Source organism: Nyctibius grandis, chromosome 4 (assembly GCF_013368605.1).
Source record: "Nyctibius grandis isolate bNycGra1 chromosome 4, bNycGra1.pri, whole genome shotgun sequence".
NCBI lineage: Eukaryota > Metazoa > Chordata > Aves > Nyctibiiformes > Nyctibiidae > Nyctibius > Nyctibius grandis.
The window spans coordinates 38837318-38846886 of record NC_090661.1 but is presented as its reverse complement, the minus strand read 5'-3'; the positions used below and the strand labels follow the sequence as shown (position 1 = coordinate 38846886).

The following is a 9569-nucleotide window of genomic DNA, read 5'->3' as shown; positions in this document are numbered from 1 at the left end:
TAAACAGTATCAGCCTAAGTATCAATCCCAGAGGAACACTATTTAGACTTTGAACTGTCAACTACCACTTTTTTTTCCACCCACTGGAAGCGCCAAGTATTCTACCCCCATATTACTGCATATGGTATAATATAATATCCTGTTGTCGAATCACAAAAGAAGAAGACAGGAAGGAAGCAAACAATTTATCAGCTATATGTATGTGAAAAAGAAGTATTTTAAAGGGTTAACTACATATTTAAGAATCATACCATGATTTTTTTTCAAACCCTGATTCACTAATAGGAATTTTCTGACATCTATCTTCATCCTTCTTCAGCTGATCTTCTTACAAGGATAATCCATGCATCCCTCAATGCGTGGATTCCTTAAAATATGCTTTTTGTTTAACGACAGCTTTTGGAAAACTGCAACCAGACAGTTTAAGTAGCCAGATAATCTTTCCTGGTGTACATAATAGACAAGGCTACTTCCAAAGCCACCTTCTCCTTTTAAAGCCATCTGCTACAAATTGTGCACTAAGCTCCATTTTCAGTTTCACTGCAAGAGAAGGAACTAAGTCTTCTTAGTAAGGAAACATTAGAACCAATGCAAGTACCACTGCCTTAAACCAGATACAAGACTCTCTCTGTCTACTATCGTTCCCATAGTACTCACCCACTAATTTATCATGCCTTGATGATCACAAAAATGAAAGGAAAAAAATAATTTATTGTAAGGTGAATAAACGTTAAAAAAAAGATCCCAACTTTGATCAAGTTATGGGGATCTGGACATTGGAAACAGAGAGTAAGAACACTGGTTTTTATGTTTGTGCTGCTGGGTTCAGACGGTGCAGAGGAGAAAACTGAGAAAAAGATGGCTGAAGGATGGCTGAGACTGAGATTTGGAAACTGTCAGAGGGAAAGAACTGAGGTCACAAGGAAAAGCTAAAACGTTCAACAAACATAATCCAGTAATAGACGTATATACGTTGGTATGTGTATAAAATACATTATGTCACCATCAAAAATTATTGTAGAATATGAGAGTACAATCAATTCTACTGTAGCAGTTTATTTGTTCATTTCCAGATAGACAAACATTAAGAAACTTTGCCGAAACAAACGAACTGTAAGTGCGAATAGACTTTAAAATTACATTAACTTACTAGAAGAACATCTGGTACAAACACTGTCAACTTTCCGCGCATTCTTAGATAAGTATTTGTGGTTAGTGCTTCAGCTGCATTGAGGTTTTTTTAATTATTTTTTTAATGAACTACACTCACAGTTCATAAATGCTCAAAGCATGTCCTCACAAAATAAGTAATCAATGAATAAGCTCTCAGTATAAATTTATCCCCCCCCAACACTACTTTGCAGTGCATCTTCATGTTTAACTCTCTGACGTACAACTGTACTGTTAGCTTTTGTGAAGATGGTAAGCAAGCTGTTTGCATACAAGCTACCAATTACTGCTTAGTCTTGACAAATCCTCTAATCCACTGGTAAAACAGAATTAAACCATGAAAATAAAATATTAATCTGATAAACAACAGTGAAAAATAAAAATATGAAGTACTTTTAGTAAAAATACCAAGCTACTACCAAGCACTACTGGGCTGGTGCGCACTGTGGAACAAAGATCCGGAGGAAGGCAAATCATGTATCATCACATATTCCCAGACTGAATAGCCTAGATACGTCTGTGGTACTACTATTAGGAGGACATAATCAGAACACTTGATACACATTACTGAGATCAGCAGTATAGCCTTTACAATAACTCTGATGTAGCTTACGTTCCAGTTGCTCACATAGACATTAAGATTGGCAGAGGTTTCTGCACTCATAAAACAAGTGGACCAAGAAAAATACATTAAATGATCTCAGGTTTTTCTTAATATAAGAAAGTCAGTCATATTGTATCTTACAACAGTTTATGTCTACTTCTTACAAGAAGAAACACTGAAGTTGTTTTTAAAGAATGTTAATCCCAAAAGGGGAAGAATGTTTGATTTTGCTTTAAATACTTTGAAAATCCTGATGTCATTCTGCCACTGTTGTTTGGTGTCTATCAGACTGAGGTCAGGACATTCTCATGGTAAATTTCAAATTTTTACTTTTTGTCCTCATAGCACTGTTGGCAGGATCCTGCAAGGTCCCTACAGAATTAAACTGATGCTCTGCTGAGTGATTTGTTGAGCCTGAAGTGTGAATTCCATAGTTTGCATAAACTACCTACACCTTTCCACTGCCAGCTCCGCTCTTATGTGCCAGTGCACATCAATCCCAACTTGCAATACCCTGAATATTACAGTTCTTGGCCTATTCTGAACTGAGGAAAAAACCTGTGCTAAAATACATGATGATTCTTCAGTGCCCACAAAATTTCATATTGGACTGAAAAGACAACAATTTAATTGTCCAATTGCTGTCAAGCAAATGACAAACAAAATCTACAGATACACTACGTAAGGATAATAACCATTTACTGTTTTAAGATCATTAAGCTTCTGTTCCTCAAACATACAAAAGTTATCAACATTTCATCATCATAAAATTATTATAATTTCAAATCATTTTTTTGACTACAAAGATTAAAAACCCACCTTTGTTCCTTCCTTATTTATTCTGGAAAATATTTTCTATTCCTAAAACATACTGAAGTGCTTTATTTCTGCTGGTGACCATAAGAGCTTAATATCTGCCCATACATAGTCCGAGGAAGTTCTGAAAACCCACCTAAAGAAGATTTTATTTTGGCAAATTCACATTTAAGAAAATAAAAGTTCCATATCTTCCATTAATAAATTTTGAAATACAAATATGTTGTTTATGCACTTATGGATTCCTCTATGATGTATTCTTAAGAAAAGGTTTTATAGGTTGCATTTTTATTGCTATTTTAGAAAGAAAAAAATATTTAAATATAAAACATTTTACTGAAATAAAAAAAAAATATTCTTTTGACGTTTACTGGATCAAGCTCTGAAGAATAGAAATACGTTACCAAAAAGTCAAAGATTCTCAACAAGATAAAACCAGGGTAACATTAAATACTGATACTCAGATGAAACATTGGTGGTAGTAGTAAAGCAAAATCTGGCAAAGGAAAACTAAATCTGTTGCTGGTATATATACTACCAATTCCACATACAGGTGTTGGTGGACTAGAGACAATTTAGCCATAAAGGATGACAAGTGAGTGACCCTGTAGCAGAGGTGCAGCTTTTGATTACTGTTTCTTTATTCCTGTGGTCACTGGATTTTAAAAGTAAAAATACTTACTTTCCACCTTAAGGGAAAAGAATGTTGCTTGACTAAAATGTTCCCTCAGGGGGAAAAAAACCAACAAGAAACAAACAAAAAGAAAAACAGTGGAAAGTTTTCCTTAGTGTTTTAATTGCTGACCAACATTACTGGTTACAGTACATTTGAACAGAAATGAGCCTGTCTTTGGCCATGCTGACTGTCCCATACCACCAGGAGATCCAAGAAACCGACAGTGCCTGCATATTGTCCGTTTGCAGCATGGGACTGTTCATTGGGTTACTGAAGCAATTTTCAGTTCACATCCTTTTCTGAATTTAGTCTGTGCCAGCTCCAGGACAGTAATACAGATTAGTTGCAATGATAGATAAGTTTCTCCAAATACAAAGGTGCAAAGCTTACTAAATTTTATCTTTGCAGGACTATGCATGACATGATACAACTATGACTGTCAATGTGTACAACTGAATGGAAAAAAGTTTAACAAACCAACCTTCTGCTTTCTGAAGATAAAAAGATATACACAGATGATAAAACCCACCTTGCTTTAACCACAAGATTAATACAGTATTTATCTACCAACAATTCCTCCTACAAATGAAACAAATTCTGCATCAGCTTCTGAAGAAAAATACTATACCTGAAATATTCCATAAAATGGTACAAAGACAAAACAAAGTACAATGCCATGGGCACTATACTAGGTGGGTTTGTGGACTCAAAGCAGTTTCAGGAAATTTAAACAGATCACACAGAATCACAGAATGTTAGGGATTGGAAGGGACCTCGAAAGATCATCTAGTCCAATCCCCCTGCCAGAGCAGGATTGCCTAGACCATATCACACAGGAACGCATCCAGGCGGGTTTTGAATGTCTCCAGAGAAGGAGACTCCACAACGTGCCACAGATGCCACAATGTGTTGCTTAAATCAGCCTGCACAACACAATAATTTGGACTGGACAATGTATTACACAAGAGGGGTATTGGTAAGAAAGGGATATATACATTCTTTGCAATGGAAAAGGTGAGATGCTTCGTTAGTTGTCAGAATGCTATTAGCTGGGCAAGAGGTACCATATCAGGAAAAAAGCTTTTTATTCAAATTTTTTGTCCACTTTTCCATGATACTTTACTGCCTCCTTTTCATACTTTTAAATGGTATGTAATATTCTATTCAGTTTGTTATTAATTTGAAAAAAAAGAACAGTTCTTCAACCTTGCTGTGCTTTCAAATGGTTAAGCAGTACCAAGAGCCTCAATAGGGATTTCATTAAATAAGCATTTTAGGATTGACTTACCTATAAAAAAGTTTGAACTTGCTAGCTTTAAACAAACAAATCTCTAATATCCTTGGATTTTCCAAAATTGTGTTTATGTTCTAGGCCAATTATAAAAGTGTATGTGCGACACAACTATTTGGTCTAATTATAATAAACAACAAAAGTAGGCTGTTCTTGAGATTCTCTGCCAAGAATAATTTAACCTGTTTTATGATCACAAAATGAAAGACTTATTGGGGTTACGTTTTGTTTTGTCTATAAGTTTTAAAAATATAAATTCAAAATGCTCATTTTAAATTTTTTGTTTTACACATTTTCTTTTGCACATTCAGATGGGAGAGATGGAGACTTTATAACTGTACTTATTTCAGTAAACTGACATATAGTTCACATGAAGTAACAAAGATTTCCTACCTTGATGGACTGACTGTAAGGTCCTATGCTAGCAGGTGCCCAGTGGGAAATGCTCTGTACATGCATGACCAGTTTTTCATCACATAACACATCATCTGTTGCAATGTCATACTTATGTGCAAGGCAGTCAATGCAAAACAGTACTCCATCAGGTAACAGGGCTTCTACACATACTCTGAAAACACAAGACAATTATTTTTTTCAAACAGAAAGTTTGCTTGCACCAACTTTCAGCATTTATTTTCCATGGTTTTTCTTTTGGATACTACGTTATGAAATTTTGTCAGAGCATAAAACAAAGCTATAGTATTGCAATAACCTGCTAGCATTTACACTGTTATCTCCTCTCCAAACAATGATCAACTGCAGACTTCCAGTAACATAATTTCTATCAGCAAGCAGAAACTAGCACCATAGCCAATGGCTCATTTCCATTTGCTTGTTTTTATTACGTGTATCACTTTATTAAGAATACCTGAGTTCTTTTATTAAAAAAGCCTTGACCACACTACTCTGGAAATGCCAGATAAGTTATGCTAAGCAGCTGCAGACTGAGTGTATCGTCATACGCTTACCTCCACACATTTTTCACTGAATCTCCTTCCAATGGTTGGACTAGAGGTTCAGGTTTCTAAAAAGCAGCAGCTTATTGTTCCTTTACACCCTTCTCACATGTTATCATGCAATACTGAGCATATTTTTCTGCTATACTTCAAGTTGCATGGCAGACACACATTCATGATAGGACTGAAAACCAGCTTAAGCATTCAGTTTAAAAGTTCACTTTTACACCTCTGCTCCAAGGAAGACTGAGTGCCTGTAAGAACAGACAGACAGACAGTCTGTTGCATGTGGTCAGTGAAAAAGCGGGGGGGGGGAGGCGGTGTGTGAGGGAAATCAACATTTCAAAGCCTGAAAAATAATTATATTTGCAGTCCATGCATAAAAAAGTCATTTAGCTCCCAGCAGGAATCCAACAAAAGATTACTCGTTCTCTTTACATATCATATAACATAACCTTACAAAATTCTTCTCATCATGATTATTTCTTCCAAGAAAACTATTCTTCTCCCCTCCTCCCACATGCAAATATAGTATTTTTTCCTCATTACCATTATCATAAGCATCGACGAATGGATTTTCTGCTTGGGCTGGTAAATTTTCAAGACAATTTTGTAAATTTAGTGCAGATCCACACCCTTGAGTCAGTGCTTCCAGCATATTGCTTGTGAGAACTCTCACAACCAGGTCTCTGTGCATAATGCAATGATGCAGCCATGAAAGCTGCTGTATAATTTTTCTTCTGGACAAAATGCAACACAAATCTGTTTGTTCCATAGAAATAATCATAAAAAGCCATTTTTCTGCAACTTCCTAATCTTTCTACCTGTTATTGTAGTGATGGAAGACTACGTGGCTGGCTATGCAAATGTGCAGGCTTAAAACATGCAGCAGCATGAAAAACAAAGGAAGCTAAAACAGGAGAAGGGTGTCACAAAGAGAACTTAAGATACTTAGGAGTGGAGATTCATTTTTGTGTAGTTTATAGCTGGGACGAGATCCCTCCTCTTAAAGCACACACAACCAACACTCCAACCCTCTGTGATTTAGTAATCCTGGCCTACAATCAGCATCTCAAAGAAGCCTCTTCCTGCTCTCTTTTAGTCTCTTCTGACACCCAGACAGTGTAGGAGAATGTGAATATATCATGATATACATTATCTTAACAATGTATTTTAACTATTTGTCATGCTCTACTTAAAATTCACATGTCTATACTACACTTCATTTTCTGTAATAAGAGTATAAAATACAGTATTTTACATTGGAAAATTGCTAAACAGTTGTTTTTAAAAATAAGAACAAGACATGAGGTCTGACCTCATGGTTGACCCTACTTTGAGCAGGGGATTGGACTAGATGACCTCCAGCGGTCCCTTCCAACCTGTATTAACCTATGATCCAAGCTGAATTTTTCAAGCTATAGCAGTTCTGCATACTGAGCATATTATCTCAGATACTTCAGAACATGATTTATCGTAATAATAAGTCCTTTTGACAAAGGCAATAAAGAATTTGCAAATGGAAAACTAGTTTTAACACACAACTTTAAAAAATCAGAACAAAAATTTCATGGGCTAGGTGTTTGCTATCCTATTTCCAATGCAAAAAGAAAATGAAACGGCACACTCTAAAATAACACAGGAATCATACTGCATACCTAGACCATCAAGCTGTTTCATTATGTCAGAGGTGGACTTGGATGCAATGTTGAAGATTCTGTACAACAGATATTAAAAAGCTATGATTTGGGGATCTATGAACGAAAGCATTAGCAACAGTGTATTCGGAAGTCTGAAATAATTTCTTTTCATACTTGCATTCTTACTGAATACATACATGCAGCTAAGCTACCCACTTAACAATCATTATCTGACAGAAACATAAGACATGAAGAACAACCACACTGGATCAAGTCACAGATCCATCTAGTCCAGTATTCATCTTCAGCCACAGTCAAGTGCATATAAGCAGTGGAAGAAAAGGAACAGAGTAAGTATATATTGGTACTGTCTTGAAATATCTCCCAGTATCTCATGATGTGCATTTCAGGCACCTCCTTAGCTAACAATTTTGCTTTTGTATTTAACAAAATAAACAGAACAAGGTGAATAAGGTTTGTCACAAGCACCTAGAAGGTTCCAAACCTCATCACTTTTAGGAAGACTTAATAATTATTGATAGTAAGGCTTCAGTAAGGCTTTTGATACTGTCTCCCATAACAACCTCACAGAGAAGCTGTTGATGTATGGGCTGGATGAGCAGACAGTGATGTGGATTGAAAACCAGTGGAACGGCCAGGCCCAGAGGGTGGAGATCAGTGGCACAGAGTCTCACAGGTGGCCAGTACCTAGTGGTGTACCCCAGGAGTCTATACTGGGTCCAATCCTGTCCAATATCTTTATTAATAATCTGGATGATGCGGCAGAAGTTTGCAGATGGTACAAAACGTGGAGGAATGGCTGATACACCAGAGGTTTGTGTTGCCATCTAGAGGGATCTCAACAGGCTGGAGAAACAGGCACACAGTAACCTCATGAAGTTCAACAAGGGGAAGCTGAAAGTCCTGCACCTGGGGAGGAACAAACCCAGGCTCCAGTACATTCTGGGGGCCAAGTGGCTGGAAAGCAGCTTTGCAGAAAAAGACCTGAAGGTTCTTGATGGACAGTAAGTTGAACGTGAGCCAGTAATGTGCCTTTGTGGCAAAGAGGGCTGATGATATCCTGGGCTGCATTCAGAGGAGCATTGCCAGCAGGTCAAGGAGGCAAACAAACAAGAAAAGCAAATAAAACCCCAGCAATGCAAGAGACTGGTCAGTTCAATCAAGTCACAGAGAAGAACTGAGACTTGCAAAAAAATGTATTATTCTTCTGTAAGGCCATAAGGCGGGGCGGGGGGGGTGGGGGGGGCGGGGAGGCATTTATAAAGCTTATGGTATATATTAAGGCAAGAATTTCCAACCCTAGTGTTTTTGAGTTCAGCAGCCCTGATGTGATTACTCCAAAAGGCAGCAAATGTCTACTTCTAAGTTTGTGAGGCAGAAACAGTTGGACAAAAGCTTCATAAATATAGTAACAATAATTCAGTATATTACAGTGTATCATATACTATAGCAGTAGTCTAATCCTACCTTGCTGGTGGACACAAATCAAATTCTGTCACATAAACTGAATTTATAACATGAAAATCTTTCATGCTCTTCATATACAGATGAACCAAAATAACATCCTTCAGTTTCAATCCCTCTGAATTCATAGTAGCTGCAGGATAAAAACAATATAGCTGTTAAAGACAGAATACCTTAAACATATGTAGAAAGACAGCACAGGTATCCTGTTTTTGTTCAGTAAAACCAACTGGTAATAACCTAACAGTCTAAACATGACTGAAGGCTTTGCAACGTACTACCTTTCTCCACATAATACCTTTTTTTTCATGAAATTCTTTCTCATGTTAAGTTTTCCAAATATACAGAAACAGAACACAAATAAATTTTATCCACTCTGAGCAGTGGTGAATTCTTGCCCCAAGAAAACAGATTATGCGTTAATGCATGTAGATATGTTACAGTCCAAATTCCTTGTATCTGTAAGTTTTATTATCTTGTATTTTTTTATTTTCAGTGTATGACAGTGAGTAATCTGTAAAGGACTTTGAATCACAAAAGTACAGAACTGGAGGGGACAATAAGAGGTCCTTTAGTGCATCACCCTCTTCAAAGAAAAGATCAAATATTTATATTCCAGAAGGATGCTTGTCTAAGCTGTTTTTAAAAACCTTCACTGCAATAATAATCTCCACATAAACAAAGAGTTATAAATGGCAAGACAGACACTAGGAAACAGAAGTGGCCACAGCAGAAATGAAGGAAAGATGAGAGCAGAGGAAAGTTCAAGCAGACAGTTAAAGAAAAGATACTTGGAAGTCAAGATCAGCTCAATGTGTATGCATAGAAGACTCCAGTCATAGCACTTAAGGAGAATGTATTACTCTTACATAGTCAATCCCATAACAAGATATGTGAATCAGCTCTGCAGTGTGGACCTTTTGTAATTTAT

General features: G+C 36.7%; 1 protein-coding gene across 6 annotated transcripts in view; it reads right to left on the bottom strand.

The window, feature by feature from the left end:
• The window catches only part of DPH6 (diphthamine biosynthesis 6), a 240397-nt gene that overhangs the window by 129984 nt on the left and 100844 nt on the right, over window positions 1-9569 (bottom strand). For all 6 annotated transcript variants that reach the window (XM_068398495.1, XM_068398501.1, XM_068398500.1 and 3 more), the window contains 2 exons: window positions 8642-8771; window positions 4951-5125 (listed from right to left, as the gene is read on the bottom strand). In XM_068398495.1, the coding sequence (XP_068254596.1) occupies window positions 4951-5125; window positions 8642-8771 (305 nt within the window). The remainder of the gene's footprint in view (window positions 1-4950; window positions 5126-8641; window positions 8772-9569) is intronic.